Source organism: Bolinopsis microptera, chromosome 5, assembly GCF_026151205.1.
Source record: "Bolinopsis microptera isolate Bmic1 chromosome 5, MBARI_Bmic_1.0, whole genome shotgun sequence".
NCBI classification, from domain to species: domain Eukaryota; kingdom Metazoa; phylum Ctenophora; class Tentaculata; order Lobata; family Bolinopsidae; genus Bolinopsis; species Bolinopsis microptera.
This window is the reverse complement of record NC_087076.1, coordinates 9,368,999-9,392,000: the sequence shown is the minus strand read 5'-3', so window position 1 is coordinate 9,392,000 and position 23,002 is coordinate 9,368,999. Positions and strand designations below refer to the sequence as shown.

Below are 23,002 nucleotides of genomic sequence, written 5' to 3'. Positions count from 1 at the left end.
GTACCCGCATGAAACTCTCTGGACCTGTTCTGCTGACTTAGTTATTAGTGCTTTTCATGCAACAAGTAAAACAAATCCTTTATGTCATGTTTCCAGGGTTTGGACTGGAATTTCCCGCTTAAAGAACCTCCATCACGTTACATTACATAATTTTCTGAAACATATATTACATATTATGATAGTTTAAACTGAGTAAAGCAATAATAGGATGTTGAATACCGAACCAAGGCTGAGATTTATAAGTTTATCTGTCATTGTCCACAAGTGAGCACTGAGCATTATAGATGTTCTTCAGACCATTAGCTCGAGCGTTGCGTAGCTACTCTAGTGTTTATTTATGAATTATATGTACATTCTACTGTGTACATATTAGCGTGTACACACATGTTATTATTTCGCTTTTAGCCTGTGTATATTTGTGTAGGTTCATCATCAGCTTTCATACGCATTTTCAGTGTTTTCCTCCAGCTGATTCTTAATCAGCTGGAGGAATAATAATAATCTCCCTTTTATTTATCTATTTATTCCTTCAGTTTCGATTTTCAGTATCAATGGCATCACTTTATTTTATTGAATGTACCATGTTCATTTTAATTTTATTTATTACCCTTTTTTACCCGCCACTAGGAAGCTTAATTGGAGCACAAAATTCCGTTCCAATACGTTAAATATATTTAAGTGTGTTCTCTACATCTGGTGATGTTTCATAATTTTGTTTTAGGTATGTTTTTCTGTCACATGGAATTTTATTTGATGCGTGTTTTCGACTGAGCGGATTAATAATTTTGCACCGTTTCAACTGCGATAGTGAAATCCCAGCCGCACGCCAGGTTACGCTATAAGTATTGGTATTATCCATACCAAATTTTCAGTAGTTAATCACTGATAGTTCATAACTGGCTTAAATGGTTATATTACAGTCATGCATTTCCCTTCAATTTTTAACTCTTTTATTTATATGCTCATCATAATTTGTATACCTGACTACTATTGTCATTAACATTTAACAATTAATGTTGGAGTATTATATATAGTTCGCTGTTTATTAGTCTCATGATTACCTATTTATATAGCCTGAAGATGGTGTTGACGCCGAAAATTTGCCTACATTCCTAACTTCCTGTTTTAACTTTTATTTGTCCTTGTCTCTTTCAACCGGATACTATCCAACTAGCAGTATTGACATTAAATTAATCCTGATTTGTAATTAAAATTAAGTTTTTTTCAATATCTTTATTTGTAAAACCCAGGCATGATAAGACCCTATTTGAAGGTTATCTTATTCCTTATAATCAGTCTTAAAAGAGACAAATTTTGTCTTGCTCAATCCTCCGGTAAGTTTTTACTAATAGCGTCATCTTCATCTTAAGTTAATTTATTTTCTTGTTAGATAGGTATGTAGTTGTATATACTTCTTTTTTAGACACCCCATAACCCATGCTTCCTCCCCAGACACCCCATAATCCATGTCTCCTCCCCAGACACCCCATAACCCATGCTTCCTCCCAAGACACCCCATAACCCATGCTTCCTCCCCAGACACCCCATAACCCATGTTTCTCCCAGACTCATCATGCTGGGAGGGCGGTACAGGTAGCTACCCCACGTCCCACAAGTTGGGACAGCAGCAGTTTACAGACTACTTGACATGTCAGAATTGGTGTGATGAGGACCCGAACTGTGTTGCTGCAGTGGTCTCTAGGAGTCTCTGTGTTAAGCTAGCTTCTGAGGACATCTCCTCTCAACCTGGTAAAATGAAATACAGAATTTAGGTTGTAAACAATTGTTGTGTTATTCCGCTCATTAAATGAGATTTTGTTCAAACCTCATCAGCACTTGCTATTCTTCAGGATCCCAGGCTGCATTAAAGGATTGTTGGCAACAGACTACTGTAACTGCAACAACAACAGCGATAGGGGATGACAAATTTGCAACAGCAAGATGTGCAAATGGCTACAAGGTTTGTTAACAGAACTCCACTGGCTCGTTATTTTCATTCTTAATCATGTTAATCATCACTGAAATCTGCAACCGATGGCTTTTGTCGCAAATTTTAGTTTGACCGATGGCGCCATGTTTAGCCATGTTTCTAGTGGTACCAATTGCACGGTTTTTGAAATATTTGGTGAGTGCCACCATGGTGGCATTTTTCTCATCCTGTTTCAGTGGCGATCTAGCATTAATATCACAAATATTAGGATCACTCTATAAAGTTTATGATGTTGATTTATAACTTGGCAGAGTGATCCTGATATTTGTGCAACAGGGAAGGTTTATGAGAAAGTAAAACTTCACCTCTTCTTTTCTGAGAGGTGATGAGTAATGCGTTGGCTAATTCGTAAGAAATAAGAATACCTCAAATTCGAACTTTAGTAGTTATTTTACATCATGCCCTCATACATTTTTGAATTAAAGGAAGACATTTTTCGCATTTTACACTTGAGGCCAGCAGGTAAAAAGAACTGAGCTCTCAGCTTATAAAAAATATTTAAGAAAAGGATATTAAACTCTGTGACAAGATTTGATTGCGTACATCAAATCAATGAAATTAAATTAAAAATACATAACAGGGTTTTTGAGTGTATTATATATATATATATATTGTTAAGTTTAGTTAATGTATAAAAGTAATATTGATAAAGTGCTTGACAGGCAGTTGATTGCTACTCCAACTATCCGATGTCTTCTATTCTGGACGGTGTAACAATTTACAAGGACTCCTGCTATGTGTCTATGTCCGCGTCCTCCAGAAAACATGTCGATGTAAGTTCTGATTGCGTGTTTTACATGATACGAAACGAAACGAAACACTGTATTTACTACCCCGCTACTATGCGACAAAGATATTGTATAAAGATAACTAAATAATTTATACAATACGGTACCCATGTCTGAGCGGCTCTCCTCAAATAACTTTCTCTCCTCCTCGGAGCAGAAAGTTAAAAACAAAACACGGGTCTCATAAATCAAAAAATACTAAATAATGTTAAAGAGATAATATCAGATTAACTGTCGCAGAAAAATGGTTAAAGTATACATATTACATAATTGATTTTATTGACACACCGATAAAAACCAGAAAAAAAAGAAGTGGATACTCGGAAAACAAAAAATAACACAAAAAAGACTAGAAGCCACAAAAAATAGCTTAACCAGGCTATAGCTGATCATACAAATAGTTCTTTAACTTACCCTTAAAAGAGACAATATTCTCGATGTTACGGACATTAAGAGGGAGAGAATTCCATGATTCAGGTGCATAGTTGCTGAACCGCCTGCTAGTTGCCTTCAATTTAGAGAACTTAGGTAAGAAGGTTGCATGCTGTTTTTGTTCTGGTTTCTTTGACAGCCTTATCATCTCTGTTCATTTGAACCAACTCTTGGAGGTACATTGGTGCCAATCCATGGGCCACTTTGAAACAGATGAGGCACACTTTGAAAAATATCCTCTTTTCAACAGGGAGGATATGAGCTTTCTTGTAGAAAGGAGACAAGTCAGTATTTCTGTCATAGATGTCGTAAATGAAACGTATCCCTGCATTTAGAACAGATTGCAGCTTCTTCACTCTAGTCTTTGAAAGATTCGTGTAAAGGGCATTACAATAGTCCAGCTTTGATATGATCAGTTGTTTGACCAGCATGAGCTTAACTCTCTCATCTAGATACTTTCTGATAGTTCTTAGATTATTCATTGTCCAACAACAGTTCTTCCTAACGTTGTTTATCTGCCTTTCCATGTTGAGAGATTCATCTAGTAACACTCCAAGACTCTTCCAGGTATCGTTTTTACATACAGTTGGTGTAATGATGGTGTCACCAAACTTTATTGTTATTTCAAGGTCAAACTTCTTCAGTACCAAAGGCTTTCCAATGACTAACAATTCTGTCTTGCTCTCATTCAGTTTCATGAAATTATTAACCATCCATACTTTGATTTCAGACAGACAGTCATTGATCCTACTAGTGACATTCTGCAGCTCCATGGGTCTCATCGGGTGGAAAGCTATATAAAGTTGTGAGTCATCTGCATAAAGCTGTATATCGAGACCATACTTTCTAGCTATTTCCTGGAGCAGCTTAATGTATAAGATGAACAGGATAGGTCCCAATAGAGAGCCCTGGGGTACCCCAAACAACAGACACAGGAAGTCAGATAATGAGTCATCTAACTTAACCTTGAAAAACCTGCCTGAGAGGTATGAACTAAACCATTTCAATGCAGAGTCCTTAATACCAAAATCTTTTGCCAGCTTCTTAAGAAGGATTGTATGATCAATCGTGTCGAAAGCAGCAGAGAGATCAAGTAGGACTACAATCACAATGTTGTTCTTCTGCACTTCCTTAAGAATATCGTCTGCCATCCTGACCATCAGGGTTTCACAACTGTGGTTCGCTCTGTATCCAGACTGAACTGGGCAATGCAGACTGTTCAAATGTAAGTGATTGTTCAACTGCTCAAGTACAATTTTTTCAATCAGTTTAGACATAACTGCAAGATTTGAGACTGGTCTGTAATTCTTCAGAATATCTGGATCAGCATTCTTCTTCTTGATAGTGGGCTTGACCAGTGCAGTCTTCATCTCGGCTGGAAACACACCTTGCGACATAGAACCGTTTATTATGTGCAGGAGGATCGGTGCCAACTCCTGAGAGCATTTCTTCAACATGAAAGTTGGAATAGGGTCAAGACTACAAAACTTGTTAGACATCTTAGAAATGGTGTGTAACAGGTGCTGCCTAGTGATGGAGTGAAATTTATCAAATGATGGCCCTGAATAGGTACTTTCAAGATTCTCTGACGATGACAAGTTCCCTCCGATATGACTTCCTTCTTCTTCTATCCCAAGTCTGATATCATTCACTTTATCAGCAAAGAAAACTTTAAAACTTTCTGCAAGTTTTTTAGTGTCATTACCATGTGGCCTTTCTTGGGTAGTTTCACCCGTGAGTCTATAAACTTTCTTGTACAGAGCCTTCGTATCTCCCGCAGAGGCTAAGAGGGCTTTTCTATTGTAAGTAATCCTCTTCTGTCGCTCAATGACAATAAATTTGTTCCTGAGGTTGACAAAAATATCCTTCTGTCCCTTGCCTTTCCTCCAGGCTCTCTCAGCTGCTCTCCTCTGCCTCTGTAAAGCTTTCAGATCCTGATCCATCCAAGGTTTACCTTTGTCTTCACTCTTCATCTCCTTACTGATCACAGGACAATGCTTGTCCATAAGTTCCAATAGAATACTATTGTACATCTTAACTGACTCATCAAGACTCTCAGAGCACCAAGCATCTCTTTTACAGAGATCAGAAACCAAAATATCTGCTTTAAAATCCTCAACCACAATACTTTTAAAATCACGGTATTTCATCACCCTAGTATCATTCAAAGAGGTCTTCAGGCTCACAGACACTACAAATTTAACAAGAAAATGATCTGATCTAGTCCCAGATTCCACAATGTTGATAGAAGTTATAGAGTCTTTGAAGACTTTGGTCGTTATCACGAGGTCAAGAGTTCCTCCTTGATTGTGAGTTCTTTCTAGTGGTACACATTGGATGAAACCAAGCTGATCAAGAAGGGAAAGAAACTTTGCGGGGTAAAGATCTTTAGGTCTTTCAACATGTAAATTAAAATCCCCTGCAATCACCGGGGTTCCTGGCTTACCGGACAAATCACACAGGTATTCACTGAATTCTTCCAAGAAGTGGCACTCAGTGTACCTGGCCTTTTTGGTGTAAGGCGGTCTATACACATCAATAAGTCTGATTATCCCACTATTTGTTTCAAGTATAACTTCCATGACTTGGTAAGACTTGTACTTCTTGACTCTACCGTTGCTTTTCAACTTAAGGTTCTTATTGAAAATCATACCTATTCCTCCACCACTACGATGCTTCCTTGGGTTGGATAAAATACCCCAACCATAATCTCGTATCTCTTGTAGCTTTGCAGTATCTGCTTCCTTAAGAAAAGTCTCCTGAAGAAAACAGATATCAACCCCCTCATCAGTTAGATGTTCAAGAACCTCTACTGTCTTGTTCACTAGACGATTAACATTAAACGTGGCTAAGACTAGTTTATCCCAAGCTCTCTTTGTCGAATCTTTGCCCACTGGAGATAAGAGTTTTTTGATGTTTCACATCCGCTCGTTCTGGCCATGATATAACTCTGCTCTCTCACATAAGATGGGCATAATCTGTCAGCTGCAGAATGTGTCTTGCATTTATCTTTGACATTCTTGTCTTTACTGTTGCTACAGTTCGTACACTTGATACTAGATCTTTGGCCTGCCGTTTTCTTCTCACAATCTTTCGATTTGTGGGCACCTGCACAGTAGAAGCACACTGGGTCGGCATTATACTTCTTACACTTACAGTAATCACTGCCACTCATGTGTCCGAAGCTCTGACAGTCAAAGCACTGGATTACATGATACCTATCCTTAACTTTGTACTGTCCAAGATCAGCGTGTACAAAGTCACCTGACTCCCTTATAGACTGCCTGATTTTCACTGACACTTGTAGGCATGCCCAGGTCTTGTTTTTCTCCAAGAAAATAACCTTGAAAGTGTTGTTCTCATCTTCAACTAAACTCTTAATGGAACTGTTCTTATCAAGGATGCTCTGGCGCAATTCTTCAGATGACTCAAAATCTCCCTTGAGATCATACATAGTAAGCTTAGGTTCAAGCATTGTCACGGTGTGGGATTTTGCAGACACTTTATAGTCCACACTAAGAGCATCTTTAGCTTTCTCCATAAGTTCCTTGTTCTTGAATATTAACCTTGCTGTGCCTTCTTTGACACCTGAGACCCCCTTAATAGGGATGCTGGGCAGTATTGATGCAACATGTTTCTTCACCTTTGAGGACCAGAGTTCTTCTGTTATCTTATCTGCCTCATTCTGCCCTTCCAGAGTTAAAGTATGAGTCTCACTGGGTCCGAGATTGGTCTTAATCTCAGGTATAATATCTGGACCACCTTTATTGTGCTCAATGAGAATTTGTCTAAATTGTGCTAGCTCCTTTTCTCACTAAATCTAAGTGCCTCGGAGCTGTCCTTCCTGTGGTGCAGGTGTGTCTAGTATAGACCTGGTCTTCAGAGTGACTCGGCCCTCTACTGAACTGTATATTCCTTATAACTTCAAACAAATCCGGCTGTTATTCCTGTGGTAAGTCTAAAGAATCTGCAATTATAGTATCCAACTTTCTTCTTACCTTTAAACTGTCGTTTTTAAACGTTTCTAACTCACCTTTTCCATCTTGTCATAGACATCAGTGATAACCTTGCGTAAAAGGATTTGAGACCTCTCTACTTAACTCAAACCAAAAATTATAGAGTGGTAAGTGCTGAAAAGTACATGATAAACCCACTAAAAGCTGTTGGTCTCGTTAAAACGCAGTAAAAACCTCTAATTATTTGTTATATAGTAGTGTTGAAAGTATTAAAACTGATACAAATTTAAAAAATTAATAATCAATGGTCGAAAAACCTTCATGATAATTGTGATTCTACAGAAACGGTTATATTATCTAATTTTCAAATCATTTATTGAATTGAGCAAGAAGTAAGTTCATATTGTATACAGGTGACCGCCACGTGTAGAAAGGAGAGAACTTGTTCAACTAACACAGAGATTACGAAATACAAACACTTGAAGCAAGCTAATTGGGTTACTGGTACGTTCGTCGTTCAACCTTCATTTAAAGATCTCATATTCATTTTGATATCATTAATTCTAATCAGTCTCTTAATTCACATTGGTCATCATAAAGTTCTCTCTGAATTTATGAATTCACGTCTACTTTTACTAATACTCCATTTTACTCCAAAACTAATAACTAATGCTAACAATAGAGGGTTAGTTTGGCATAAAAAGTTGAAGTTTGCAAAAAAAAAAAAGATGAATTGGCGACTACATTACGAGACATATTTATACTCGAAGAAATTCCGGTGACCTAAATGATTTGGGAATGAAAATATGGGATTTTTTGCCGAAAACCAGACCACACTTGAAATTTGAAAAATCACAAGTCAATTTCTGCTTGATCTTCTTGATTCAGGGACGTTTCTCTCTCCAGTGTATTCCCACTTCCCAGGTCTAATACTAGTGTTCATTTGTTGGATGAATCATATTGTTTAGTTTTTACTATATAGATAGTAATCAACAAAGTCCATAATTAAAAAAGAAAATACGTGAAAATAATTTGGGGGAAAAAATATGGTGACCTAAATTTTGGTAGTCCAAAAAATATGGTGTTTTTTTTCTCGGAAAAACCCCGACCTTTCGTACCTTTTAAAATATTCCCTTGTCTAAGTAAACAAGTAAAATGTATTGTAACAATATTCTCATTATAACAGGAGGCACAAAGTTAGAGTGTCCACCTGGATACGAGCTACTCGGCTGTTACATAACCTCGTGAGTTATTTGCAATCATTATTAGAGTGATTAAAGTAATTCAAGATGTTTTAAGTATTTATAGTTGATTAAAGATCTTCCGATTCGTTTTAATTTTATAAGTTTATAGCATACGGATGTAATTGGAATAATTCCAACACATAAAAACGATCGTTCACTCATGTGCATATCTAAGATAGTCGAACAATATAAACTAAAAGTAAAGATTGAATGTGAAATTAGTTTTTATCAGCGTCTCAATTTATGGCGCAATTTCAGAGCTTGGTCGCCTGGTATGGACTTCAAAAACATTCAAACTGGAGGGAAGACCATACAACTCTTGCTCCTTCACAACACAATAAGATAACATGCTTTCCGCAGTCTGTCGAGTTATACCGTGAGTTTACAATCATTTGAATTGATAAACAATTGGCAAATTAATAACTATACCATTATAATTAAATCGAAGAGAAAATTTGTATTCTTCCCAATTCATAATGTCGGAAAAAGTAAATATGTTTACGAAACCTTTTCGGCGCATTTTCATCGTCTCGTACAAATTTTCTCACCGTTTATTTAGAAATTTGATTGTCTGGGTGAAATAAACATTTTAAATATGTAGGACGTTTTTGGGACGAGAGCTCGGGTACTATGGAAATTCAGGTAACGCGTTAAAACATAACCTTCTTCGCTTAGCTTTTGTGATACGTATTAGTTAATTAAACCATCATGGTTACTTATCCATATGGTTTCGTAGTATTTAAGTCCAACACATCATTCACACATATTATAAAATAACTATAACACACATATCAAAATGCCTGTTTCAGTTATTACTAATATACAATATTTAGTATTATTATTATATTATTTCCGCTTAATATCGAACAAACTTAGGAATAGGAAAAAAAAAAAAAAAAATCTGTATAATTATACTCTCAGATACCATGTTATTATACACTCAACAGATATTTCTAATAAACAGATGAAATCCTGCATGACGTCTATCACATGTTACGCCAACATCACGGGCCAAGAAATCTTTCCGTACGAATTACAGATATCTAACCTCAAATCAGGTGATTGTGACTAACTGTTGTTCAGAATGAACTGTGAGAAAAGGTGCCTTCCACCTTTACAGGAAACATTTTTGTCACTGTATTGAAGATGACACAGCTTAAAACAAGATAAACTAAATCCCAACTTAATGGCAGTATGGATACTAAATAGAATGTGTTAAAAGTCTAGGTTAGATTTATTTTTGAATACTTATTATCCATCAGCTGCGTAAACTTGATGGTGTAACAGTTATCTGTATAGTTCAAGGTTTAATAGCGACGCAGAATCTTGTAATTGCCATAGCCACCATAGCAATATTGTTTTAAGCTAACTATCAGCTCCAAAAGAAGAACACAAACCACTCCCAGAAATCACATCTTAGAAAAATTGTAAAATGTGGACCTCATAATGTATGAAATGTAAACTCTCGCAGGACTGGTCGTTAAATTATTGATTAATGACGATTATAAGTTAAATGATAGTGACATTCATTGATACTCAAGAATTTAGACATATGGACATAATGTTAGAAGGCAGGCCGCCGGGAGCTACGATTAGTTACATTCTATTGTCCCATAAAGAGTAACATCTCTTAATTCAAATCCAAAGATCTTTATGAATTAAGTAGTCACATAATTAAGTCACATAATGACGGTTAGTATTTAAGATTATAGTATCATCAAGAATTGTGTTATATACACCAGACCATGAAACATTTGCAATTAAATCAAATTCAAAAATACTCTCAAATATCACAATATCAAGTAATGACGAGGAATGAAAAAATCAAATAAAAAACAATCGATCGCAATTTAAAAAAAAAAAAAAAAAAAAACCAATTTTGTTTCTATAAACATAAAAAAAAAATGCTGCGTCAACAAAGTAAACAATCTCAAGTAAATCAAGTAATATTTAGTAATTATAATAATAATATTTTAATAATAATTTCCCCAGTACATTCTTCAATTTAAAGCTCCATTCCACAAAATCTTATACTCATGAACAACCAAGTAACTGTTGCTGCCTTTGACTTTTCATGACTGCTCCTCGCAATGTGCCCCCTTACATTCAAATTCCTTTCCGCTGACAAATTTGAGACACATTCACAATTCAGAAACCGATCTCAAGTTTGGACTTATCAACATCCAGTAGAGCAAACATTGTCCAAGTGCAAATGAGCTATGTTCTCTGGGCTCTTAGAAGTTTCCTTGGCGAGCTTGAAAGATAGAGGGTATCCTTTGAAAAGATATGCTTTTCTCTCCGGATAGGAGTAACCTAAAAGTGAAACCCTGGCGTAGAGATAGAATTGAGATCTCCCTGTTCTAGAAGCTTTCCTCCTGAAGATCAGATTCCGTACTGGCGCTGAAGAGCTTGCCACTTAGTAGGACTGCTCGGTAGATTGTGGGTACTTTCCAACACGTGTTTGTGTTTGGTCAGAGCGTCCTCACAACAACAGTTTATCTTGCAAAGAACGCTCATTCGGCTTACAGAGACGTATGATTCACTGGCAAAGAGTCCGAATTCAGAGCTTGGATGCCCTTTGGAAGTAGTCCTCGAGAGAATCTCTTCAGTCGGTTTGAGCTTGATAAAGTCATAGTAAACCTCAAAATCCTTGCCTAAAGATATATTCGAGCAAATTTAGTCCTCACACCGGCTACTGATTTCCGTACTTGAGTGTTCAGGTTTCTTGTTCAGCTGATCATCTATTAAGAAGACTCCTGACCAATCTCGGGCATTCCGTTACTTGAACGTCAAGACTAAATTCCTCGTCTAATGCTGTTTGCGGATGAGTTCATCATGGACATCAATAGACTTGATATAGACATTCTCTGTGTCCATACATTCTTTGAGAAGGTTAAGTTTTTGTGGTGATTTTTCAGCCTTCGTTGACTGAGAAGTGAGATGTCTCTATTAGTTGACCATATGCGCTGCTCCAAGACTTTGAACCAACTCCTCGATGTCGTCCAATGTCTCATCAATGCTCTTTGCAGTAGCAGAATGATTCTTTATCGAATCCCTCCCTGGACCGGTTGGAAGACAGTACTTGAGAAAGGGCTCTTCGTGTCTCGTTTATTTTTACTGACTGGCCGTATCGTTGAAATAGTGATAGTTGGAGTTTTCTTCTGACTCACTCTGAACACATCTTGTAATCGTGTGAAATGAGCTCGTGCAAAGACTTCTATTTGCTTGACAAGGATCCGAATTGTTGTATCTTCGAGAAAAGTTATATCAGGATTTCTGGTGGTTCAATGGCTCAGACTCCCAAAATGTTTCCAATGGAGGAGAGCATCTTCTCGCAGAATTTGCAAATTCCACCAAGTCTCTGTTCCGTGTATCATGCTTTGGATCCTTCCAAGGAAGTGCATTCCTTCTAGCAGATACAGTTTTTGACTTGCCTTGATAGCACTGCTGATCTGTTGATTTGTTCCACCAGCTTTTCTATGAGCCTAGGATATGCAGGTCTCTACACCGTAGCATTGGAGGCAAGCAGAAATGACTGAGCCCATTTTTTTGGCACGTTTCGAGTATTCTTCGATGACCTCTAAGGACAATATTTCAAACATTTTGCGGATTTTGGTATCCTTTTCTAAGTCGGGGCTCGAAAAGTGTCAGTTTGGATTATGTTTTTTGTTGACATAAGAGCGATCTTCAAATTCTTTTTGTATGCCAGGATAAGATATCACCTTGATGTTGAAAACGAATTCTTTGTTAACCATCGTTTCATTGTTCGTTCCAAGCTCAGCAAAGTTCTCTGTTATAATCTTATCAAGATTCGCCATGAGACTGTCCTGCTTTCTTATGCTTCCTTTTTCGGCAGATCAACTCTCTTTTTCGCCATCTCCATTTAAAGCTGTCTTTGCAGATTGCAAGAACCGAGTAGCTTCGTTTAAGATTCTTCCGTATCAGCCTCGCTCAGCGCCGCAATCCTTCCTCTTAAATCCTCTGCCGTCGTAGTCCAACTGCACTGCTGCCTCATTCTGAATTCTATGCCACGAGAGTGTCTCTAAAAGGGCCTCTAAGTACTGACCTGGTACTTACCCTGTAGTGCTCCTCCAGCTCCGTCATTACCCTTGCCAAGGTTCTGATAGCGTCCTCCATCAATCTATGTTAGTGGCTCCTCGGGGCCATTCATCTAGCAGAGACTCCACATGCATGGGAAGTTCCTCTGATCGATGTGAAGTTTGTGTCCCGATGCGGCCATCCCGAAACTTCGTTTGATCGTCTCCAGGGACTTTCCTTTGTGTTCGCATGTTACCAGGAAAAAAGGGTTGATAGATTTTGTTTTGATGGTATCTTAAAACAGGAATATATCAGTACCAAGGAATCCTCAATCATGTTGATTATTTTGTTCAGCTTTCAAAAGATGTTATGTCTAATTTTAAATAGTTTAACTTGATAAAAGGTAAACATATACAAAGTTCATTTAATTTCAGAACCTGATTCCTCACCTCTTTGAAGAACCCTCTGCAGAGTTTGGGAAGATACTGAAGTCTCTTGTAACGCATCCTGCAATCCTCCCAAAAACCACCCTCAACTTCATCCTTGTTCAGCAGATATCATGTTGGTAGGGTCAAAGTCTCCGCCAAGATCTCGGGGTATAAACATCACATATCCATTCCTGCTTGAAGGTCACCTTTTTTTGCAGGGCCCCCCTGTCTAGTGAAAACTTTCCTGGGTTTTGGAGAGGATGTTAATAGTGATATAATGGTATTTCTCGCTATTGCTGTGTTGTACTCCCAGATGAGGAGAACATTGATAGTAGTATAATATGAAAACATGCAAGTAACCGTTGATAGATAGAACCTATACTACTCTTCGGAGGGAGCCCAGAAAAATCTCTTATATTTAATAAAGTAGGTTTTCTAAATTCGTTACTTTTTTCTTTCTTTTTTTTTGTATAGAAACGATAAATGTGGGGTGTCCGTACAAAAAAACTGATCTGTTGACTAAGCTGACTGCTTAATGAAAAGACTTACAATATTTTCTTAGTCTATAGTCAGTATAATTTATTTTGTAACGAACAGCTGCTATGTGACGATTGGAACTTAGTGACAAAACAATAATGACAAGTACCTAGCTCATGTGTTCATAAGTTGTTTGAAACCTCTTCTCGAATTTTTGTCCGTGTTTCTTGTCCCTTTATCATCATAACTTCAGTGTGTCCCTTATATCCACTCACGAAATTCCACAAGTTTTGTACGATCTCTTAGAAGAAGGTAGATTGCAATTTTAGCTCACTCATCAGCTCCACTTTTATAACTATGTTATGGGCAGATTATTTTGATGAGAAAATTGATAACAATAACTACTTTGGACACCTGGAATTTAGGACACTGAAGAGTCTACTAACATCTAAATCATATTTCAGCATCTTTCTCGAACACTCGTACAAAATTCATATCACTAGGATGAATACCGATGCCAATGTTTATCCGTTCATTGAGTCTAGTGATACAGGTCATTTATCTAATTTCTGGCTTCTTTCGAACACCGTCACAATTCATATCACTATGAATCCGAGGACAATGTTTATCGTTCATGAGTTCTTAGTGAGACAGGTCATTTTACTATGTTATGATCGCTAAATGCCACATACTCTTAGGAGAGGAGCTCGCGACCAACACACAGACCAGCCTGACATCCCTCACAAAGCCCTGTGTTTGATGTGATCACTGAGGTCGTAGAAGTAGCCGAGTATGAGCGTCCAGCAGGTTATGTGGAAGGAGAGGATTTAAGAGTGATCTAGCAGCGCTGATCCGTCACCCAAATACAATGTCGTTACCCTTGTTTGTCGTATCTTCCTGGAAGTTAGCTTGATAATACTGTTTGAGGCCTCACATAGGTAGCATTTCCTAGATTTACAGTTGCCCTGTAACATGCGGGACAAGTGTGATGTGTGACCACAATCTTCCAATTGTTTGGGCTAGCTAGGGAGCTACATCTTTAATAAAATCACTGCACAATGAAATGAGAGACGTGGTCTTCTGATGTTACCGCTAGGATAGCATTTAAAAATTACCGATAAAGTAGGATCCGGAGAGGACTGCCATGTTCAGATCTGCCCCTTTCAGGATGTAAGCAGTACGGGTGTGGCTGGCTCTCCTGTTAGTTTTGTGATACATGAGGATAAGAGTAACGGGAAAAACTCGACCACCAAACACATTGTACCGTTTATATAAGGACAACCGACAATCTAAAGGAGTGATGGCTGCAATTATTATCCAGATAAAAAGCGGAATCTGAACTAAAGTTCATGTGTCTTTGAGCCCTGGATTTAAAATTAAAGTTGATATTTAATGATTGATAAGAATAGTGTACCCAAGATCCCTTAGTTGATGCAATCGAGATAATCCGATCCCTCCAGGACGCTCCAAGAATCCTGCAAGTTGAGAACTAAGTAACTTTTGGCTGCTTATCTCTTGTGAGGTGCTGTTGAACACAACTAAAACTGAGTTTGGGAAATGAATCTCTCTCTCAACAATTGGTTTGGTTCATGGTGACCTCAATTTTTTTAAAAAAATAACTCATAGGTACATGCCAACACCCTTGTCTGGAGTTGTTCTACGACAAAAGAACAAAGTGGAATTAGGTTGTGCTAAAAACATGAGCGCGATTAATTTATTAACAATTTGGATTTCAAATCTCAGACATCATACAGTACAACTTTTACAAAAAAAAAGGGTAAAATTTGTTGGTATTCATATTACACGTCATACGAATAAAACATTGAGATTGGCTGACGCTTTAGGAGTTCGAATCCGTCTTAATCAGTTTCATCTTTGTAAACCAAATTGGCCTCTAACACTATACATTGTAACACAATACATTGTAGTAATTAATACATTGTTTACACTATACTGTTAGCCAAATTATACAATATACATTGTAACGCTATACTACACTGTACAAAGACAGTCTGGAAAATTCAAGGAGCAGTAAACAGTCCAGCCGCAAAATAACAAAATTCAGAAACTGAACTACCGTAACCTAAGGAAACTCGAGTACGTAAATTATAAAAAAATAATATATTGTAAGTCGAGAGCTCTCCAGAATAGAATGTACATCCTACTAAGCCAACTATTATCGCAACGTTCGAAGAGTACATAATCAGATGGCTATTATATGTGCCGATTCGATTAGAAATATGAAACATTCACAAAGACGTATATTTCGGATTTCGGATTGAAAGTTGTGTTTACTGATACGTCCAATCAAACTTCTAGAATCAGTAAAAATAAACTGTCGTGATTACATTTTAATTGTAATGGGACAGTTTTAAACATTACATGTAACATAATATCCAGCTTCAGCCCAAAGCATAAGTCGAAGGTAATTGTTGCAGGTAACAGTACACTTTAAAATGAACAGTGATCTTTCCCCTGGAAATCGAATCGACTTCAGAAATTTTCTGCTACCTATAATGCCGGACTGTTACAAATAACAACACTCAACTTGCTCACACAGAATTATTCAATTACCCGACCCACACCGATCCTCTAAGAGTATTGACCTCATCGACTTACAACGCACAATAACTATGTGTAATAAGGTGTGAGGGTCATCAATTACTGTGTATAACTTACTTAAAGAATGACGGATTTTGGCAGTTTTTATTCTAATAGACAAGGTACGCTAAATTAACAATAATGATTTTTCATACAAAGTTACAACAAAGTCTTTATGTTTATGTAGCCTGGGTTGTTATCGCTCGTTAATCACTCGGTAACCGAGCGTTAAGTCCTTATCGCTCGTACGTGCGCGGCAACCCGACTATACCATGAGCTTAGGCTCATGGTAGTCGGTTGCCGCGCTCATGGAAGTTACTTATCGCTCATGTATCTTTCCCAAAGATTCATCACCAATGATCCATCACATGCATCTGATCATTGCAATGTCAATTGCCTCATGATCAATCCCTTACAACGAATCATGGAAACAATCACATCACCATTGCTTAGATAGAAAATTGACATTGTTGTCCTCCAGTGCCAGATATTTGACTCGAGTAATTAATCCATGCTTTTCAAACTACTCTTATTGCTTTGTCTAGCCCTAATTTGTTTGAACTTGTTTCGAGTAGAAACCAACAAACGAAAAACAGCATGATTCCAATATTTTCCCCGACCCCACCGTACGTGGATAATAATGTTATACGGCGTACACGCGAAATTAAGGATAACTACACAGTACAGCAAACTACACTGTGACTGTATTTAATTATTGAGTAGAAAGATATATTAAGGGGTTTCTGACTATATAACGAAGATGGTATTCAACATGAATATATAAAAAACAATGTTTTCCTAATTCTGATAAGGTTCCACGCGACGGTTATATATTGCATCGCGTCGAAGTTTTGTTTTCATTCCCGTACATATGCAGGCAAATAATCTGAATCACCGCTTCAACTGCCAGAACAGGTAATACTATTAAAGTAAACAAAACATGTATCACCTCCCCATCGATATCCACATCTAAATCTGCTAATGGAGCTGAGGTCATAAAAATGGGAAGAGGATTGTTTTTCTTCATATCATCATTATCGTTTATTGTTAATTTTTGTATTCTTATTTCAATCATTGTGATAAATTTTTCATTAAGTTTAATACTTTACCAATAACATTCTCATGTAATTTAAATTTAGCAAATAAAATCACTTCTGGATTTATTTCCCTATAAATTAAAATATACGTCAATAATCGGGAACTTTATTCCACCGCTGGTGTACCGGTTCGTCAAAGGTGGAAATAACCTGAAAAGGTGACCAGAAAAAGGTAAACAAGGAATATTATCTTCATGAAATCGAAAATAAATAGAATGTGCAACAAAACTTTTCATAAAAAGGTAATTTCAAACGCTGAGAATATATAAATTTCGATCTTACATACTTTCGATATGTATGGACCTTAAATTTCAGAAAACATTCCATATCAAATATATTTAGATAATGGTATTCATACCAACTGAGACTTATTTATGCTAAAGAATTAATATATTAGCAAAATAACAACTAAAAGTGGAAAGAGATTTGATACCACTCACCAAATCTACTGGTACAATTGAATTAATATAATAATAAAAAATAAAATGGTTATTAAACCTCAAGTTTTACTTATTCGATCTAACAACTTGCATTTTAAATAACCAGAAAAATACTGTTATTCATTCGAACTAAATCGCTCAGCACCAATGTCCCTGAACTCTAACACTGATAACATTAGCTATTTTGAAAGTTACTTTGGTTAGACCACTCATGTTCGAAATTTTTCATTGTTTAAGAAGCTAATTTGGGCGAGCAGTTAAGAAAAAAGAAAACACATTTTGAAGAAACATCCTCTCAAGTTCAACTCTGTCAACTATAGTTGCGGATGCAGTAACTTGTAGGTGAAAAGAGGAAGGCTCCAAATTTACACTCTTTGGGAACGGGGAAACAAAGTCTGGTTCGTGTGGTCCGCAGTGCACGTGTAGCAGTGCACGTGTAGCACTGTGCACGTGTAGCACAAGCCAGCCACCAAGATATCTTCATTCCACCGTAACCGCATGCGTAACATAACGGCCAGAGTGAAGTTGAGGGACATCCTTCAAACATCCGATTCTCTTCGAAATCGTACCCCGAAATTCATTGATGACATCATTTACAGGAGGTGGGAGTTGTGACGCGTCACGGAAATGTTCTTGTAGTCAACCGACAGATCCAACAATGCGGGAAACACCTGTATTTTATGATGTCCAAATATTGAAGTATTTGTATAATCGTGGCGATTCTGTGAAGCAAAATATTGCAGAAATTCTATAACTAATATTTTCCTTATAAAAAAATGTAACATTCAGTACCCTCTCTGAATCGTGAAGTTTGGCAAGATAGGGGGTATCCACAGGACGGGTCGTTGAGGAGTTTAGCGTCCCTGCAGAAGCCCTCGATAAGGTACATATGGTCCTCTGACGAGACAGGCAACCTGGGCATGGGAGGTAGTGTTAGAACTTCACCTTGTGAGTGTGACCTGCCAGAGTTTGAGCAGAGGCACAATTAGTGCGATGGTGCGGATCGCACAATTTAAACCGTTTTCCGCACATGTCCGCATAATTTTATTGTTTTCCGCACATGTCCGCACATTTTGTAATTTCTGCATATTTACCGCATAATCTATCTAGCATTTGCGCGTAAATTTCGCATAATATTGAAATTTTCGCGTTAAGATTTTTCGAGTGTAAAAACAACATATGTTATAGTCGGGCCCTTTTAGACCGTGACTCAGGCCCTTTCGGGACCCTGACCCAGCCTTTTAGACCGTGACTCAGTGCCCTTCGGGACCCTGACCCAGGGCCCTTTATTGAACTCATACTAGGCCACGTGACCACTCCAGTTACCACGTGACACAGGCCTTTCGGGACCCTGGGGGAAAAAAAACCAGGCCCTTTCGTGGACCGTGACCCAGGCCCTTTTGGAACTCATGCCTAGGGGCCACGTGACCCCGTTTACCCACGTGCACAGGCCCTTTCGGACCCGACCCGAGGCCCTTTCGGACCGTGAACCCAGGCCCTTTCGGGACCGTTACCCAGGCCCTTTGGGACCGTGACCCGCCCTTTCGGGATCCGTTACCAGGCCCTTTCGGACCGTGATCCAGCCCGTTCGGACCGTGACCCAGGCCCTTTCGGACCGTGACCCAGGCCCTTTCGGACCCGGACCCAGGCCGTTATGAAACACCTCTCGTCGTTACCATACTTTGATTATAGTTTATCAGTTATCATTCGTAACTTCCCATCATCATCTGATTACACTAAGTCCACTGTTCTCAGCATAACTGAATCTCATATAGGTTTCAATCATGGCTTAGTAAAGAACGACACCCTCATAAACACATAAACATACCTATTTTTGATAAGAGCGGCTGATAAAACGTTAGATTTCCAAAGTCTTGAGAAAATGCAAAGAAAACCGCACAATTCCCGCAACAAATTTCGAAAAACGCCGCACATTGCAGCTAATTGTAAAAATTTACCGCAACTTACCGCAAATTTTTACCTTTATAGTCGGTGCGGTACCGCATAATTTCGATTTTTTTACCGCACCTAATATGTGCCTCTGGAGTTGAGGCCAGCTATAACGTTCGCGTTAGTAGGAGTTGAAGATGCAATAATTTTCAATTATAAATGTCCCCTATTAATTATGAATTTGTATGTGAAATCCTGCTGTAATCAGTGTGTACAGAACTACGAGTGATGACCGAGTGAAGTTAAGTCGGGAAATATAATGAATGTATGACGTATTACAAATGCTTAATGTCCTCACCCATAATGTTCAGTAGGTTATTTTAGGATACCTCATTCCAGTGAAGCAGCGATCGTGTTTCTTTTAAGTTAAACCTGCAAAGAACTCGGTCAGTAATTAAGAACTTGCTTACAAAACTGGCTCTTCTTTATTTGATGAGATTCAAACATAAAGACTGAAAAGAGTTTACGTTCACAACTGAGCTTGAACAAACCAAGTAACATGTGAGAGGTAAAGTTACCTACCCTTGAGGTCGAGCTTGAAATGTTGCCAGTTGATGGAATGGCCTAGTAACCCGTGAGAGATCTGACTGACAGTATCACGAGAGATACCTTCGTGACCTGTACCTGGAGTAACACTCGGGAGGTTGTTGTAGTCTCAGGTGTACCTTCTGAAGTCCTAGGATTGTGTGTAAACAAAAGCTGAACTGCCTCTATGATTTGATATACCGCAAAGTAATTTTGAGATTACCAACAAGAAATGCATGAACCCGCCTTAAAACACCCTTAAAACCGCTGATTCTCACATAAGCAGCTAACAAACCCCATAATTTTGCCTAAACTTCACACACAATATCTTGTCGAGTTCCAGCTTGCCCCTAACTATCCCTTGTATACCGCAGTTCCTTTATCAGCAGCGAGACAGGAAATTCCATGTTGGGAACAGTTTGCAAGCTGTCAGGATTACGGTTCGGAAGATTGTGGAAAGTTTCCAACCAGTGCTGCAAACTTTTCATTCGATACTGACTTCATCTGAGATGTGAAGCGTCAATAATTCTGAAAAGTCTTTAACCTTGTCCTGAGTCGAAGTATACAAGCGTAACAATCAAACGAGCGTCAATGTCAGTGGAATACGTGGATAATAAACCCCACTTCCATCTAATTCTAATAACAACTCCATCTCGTTGAAAACGATTAATACAGAAATTATTTCAATTTCGTTTTCACGAAATAACTGTCTGAGAAATTTTATCCACCTAATCATAATGTTTCTACGTTATAATACGTCTCAGGTTATAAAACGTCCTGACTAACCTCGAAGCAGGTGAGTGAACACAATCCCTGTGGAAAACTTGTTTATCAGTAGCTCATGGGTGTAGTTGAGAGTAAAGTGCTGAGATTATTAGAGCGTCCCTGTCACCTACCAATCCTCTATAGTTCCGAGAAGGTCCACAGACACACACCCTATCTCTAGTGAACTCAACATGCGGGAATTGGCAGGCGTTGATCCATTCCAGACCAATCTGAGCAACTGTGAGTGAAAGAAAATTAGAGTGAGGAAATGGTAGAGTGCTGATGCGAGAGGGGGACTATAAGACATGACTGCTGAGTGCTGAAGATGGACGCGCGCCTCCCCACCAATATCCAATCTATAAAATTAATCTCTTCATACGGGACATTTATTACACTATATATCACTGACAGAAGAATCACCAGCATACACCTCTATGTTATTTGCCTATAAATTCTGATATTTTTATGGAAGGGAGACGGGGTAGACCAAGGTAATCTTATTAGATGTTATTAGAAAAGACTTGACTATAGAAACTTGATATAGACTTAAGAATTGACTGATTTCGAAAACCCTTAGATTTTAAGCTTTAGTAGGGAGATGAAGAAGTTAGAAGATGGTTGATGTTTTTTTTTTTGTTCTTTTTTTATGCGTTTTTGATATCTATAAGGGTGCCTAGGATGCTCTTTTAAAGAGATATTTCGTACTTTGAAAGATTTACTACTATATATCACTGATACTACGATCAAGTTCAGGACCATCAAAATCCATGTTGGCTTAACCTGTCCGAGAAATGACTGCTGGGGTATTATTAACATTGTACCCGTACCGGATTTGAATTTGGAAAAAATTGTGCTGGAATCACTGTGCCATTGTAGAGAAAGAAAGTGACTTTACAAAAGTAAATTGAGAAGTTTTAAAATGTTTCTCACTCTTGTTTTAGTAATAATGCCGGAAACTAAAAATGTACCTTTGATCCGCCTTTGACGTGTACTCCAAGTGCACGAGTCCTTTAAAAAGACAAACAGTTCTTAGACACTTTTCTTCTTAGAGATCTTGAGATTGTATTGTAACTCTCAGTCGGATACAGTAGGGAGATGTTTCAGCAACATTGTAGAACCCCCGGATCTGAGAGATGGACATTTTTAATGCTTGGACATGGTTACGAAAATTGGAGTTTTATTAGTTTGAATAAACATGAGGTGTCAATTTAAAAGGGATTTTTACAAACAGTACCTCATTTCTTAAAGCCACGGACGTAGGCTGGCGTTTGGCTATTCATGTGCCAGAGCTGCTTCGTCTGAATCTTACTGGTACATTTTAGTACAACAAGCTTGTTAGAGAGGAGAGACTCGTGACCGCTAGGAACTCGTGCCATCTTCTGCATACCTTAGAAGCTGGGGTTAATTTAGTATAGCACATGGGGCAGGGAGTATGAGGGGGGGGGGGGGGTGGGAAAAAGAGAAAAAAAACCCCCCCCCCCCCCAGAAGTAAAAGAACCCCCTGGGGGGGCGGGGGTTAAGAGAGAATAATCAAGACGTTCAAATTGCTAACAATAGAGATGCCGAAGCTATAAGGTTAGGATAAATGATGTGGACCAATGTCATGATTGATTGGAATTTAAGAATATTTATCAATGTAGAACAGCCATATTGATCGGTACATACAACATTGAATTGTATGCTATTAACGGCGGTCACCTCCATTCTACAGGAACAATATCTCACTAACAGGCAGGAAACTGAATAAACGGACTAGGACCTCAGTCGCCAAACTGTCCATTTGCCATCTTCTGATCACGTTGACGTGACCATTGCTGAATTCAGTGAACAATCATAAAAGGTTTAAAATTGAAGATTTATATTTATAGGCGAGGTAAAACTTACGTTCCTAGAGATTTATTAAGTTCTACAAAAACGCGCAACGGAAAATAATCAGTACTGTGATATCGAAACAGTGCTAACATCTTAAACGCGTAAACTTTGTACCGTTGAATTGCTAGCAATAAGCAAGTTTCCAGGCAACTAGAACAGAATTTGCGCGTTTCTTCTCAACTTTAGTGCGACATGAATCAATTGTGTAACCTGTAACAATAGCATGAGTACAATAAGTATGTCAATTCATAACGATATATATAGTATATAAATATCACAACGAAAAAGTCAATCCTTTTACGCTAAACGATCACGATGTCAATTGAAAAATGTCTGAATAATTATTCAAGAGAAAATTGTAGAAATAATCAAATTAAAGATTAAAATTCTTGCCAAATT

General features: G+C 38.0%; 2 protein-coding genes across 2 annotated transcripts in view; one reads left to right on the top strand and one right to left on the bottom strand.

The window, feature by feature from the left end:
• LOC134815055 (zinc transporter ZIP1-like) overlaps positions 1 to 7,424 on the bottom strand; it is an 83,931-nt gene extending 76,507 nt beyond the window's left edge. Inside the window, exon 1 of the mRNA XM_063823514.1 lies at positions 7,401 to 7,424. The gene's annotated coding sequence lies outside the window, so the exon portion shown is untranslated. The remainder of the gene's footprint in view (positions 1 to 7,400) is intronic.
• LOC134815425 (uncharacterized) lies at positions 1,253 to 8,756 on the top strand. Its single transcript, XM_063823960.1, has 7 exons — positions 1,253 to 1,334; positions 1,567 to 1,749; positions 1,851 to 1,960; positions 2,653 to 2,763; positions 7,580 to 7,670; positions 8,353 to 8,410; positions 8,669 to 8,756. The coding sequence occupies exons 1-7, from the start codon at positions 1,253 to 1,255 to the stop codon at positions 8,754 to 8,756; spliced, it is 723 nt and encodes a 240-aa protein (XP_063680030.1).
• The last annotated feature ends 14,246 nt before the right edge of the window (positions 8,757 to 23,002 follow it).

Bases quoted from the DNA above. Each gene is read 5' to 3' on its own strand.
- LOC134815425 (XM_063823960.1), top strand. From the start codon at position 1,253: ATGATAAGACCCTATTTGAAGGTTATCTTATTCCTTATAATCAGTCTT. The intron at 1,750-1,850 runs GTAAAATGAAAT...GCTATTCTTCAG, and splicing joins GGACATCTCCTCTCAACCTG to GATCCCAGGCTGCATTAAAG. The intron at 1,961-2,652 runs GTTTGTTAACAG...AGTGCTTGACAG, and splicing joins GATGTGCAAATGGCTACAAG to GCAGTTGATTGCTACTCCAA.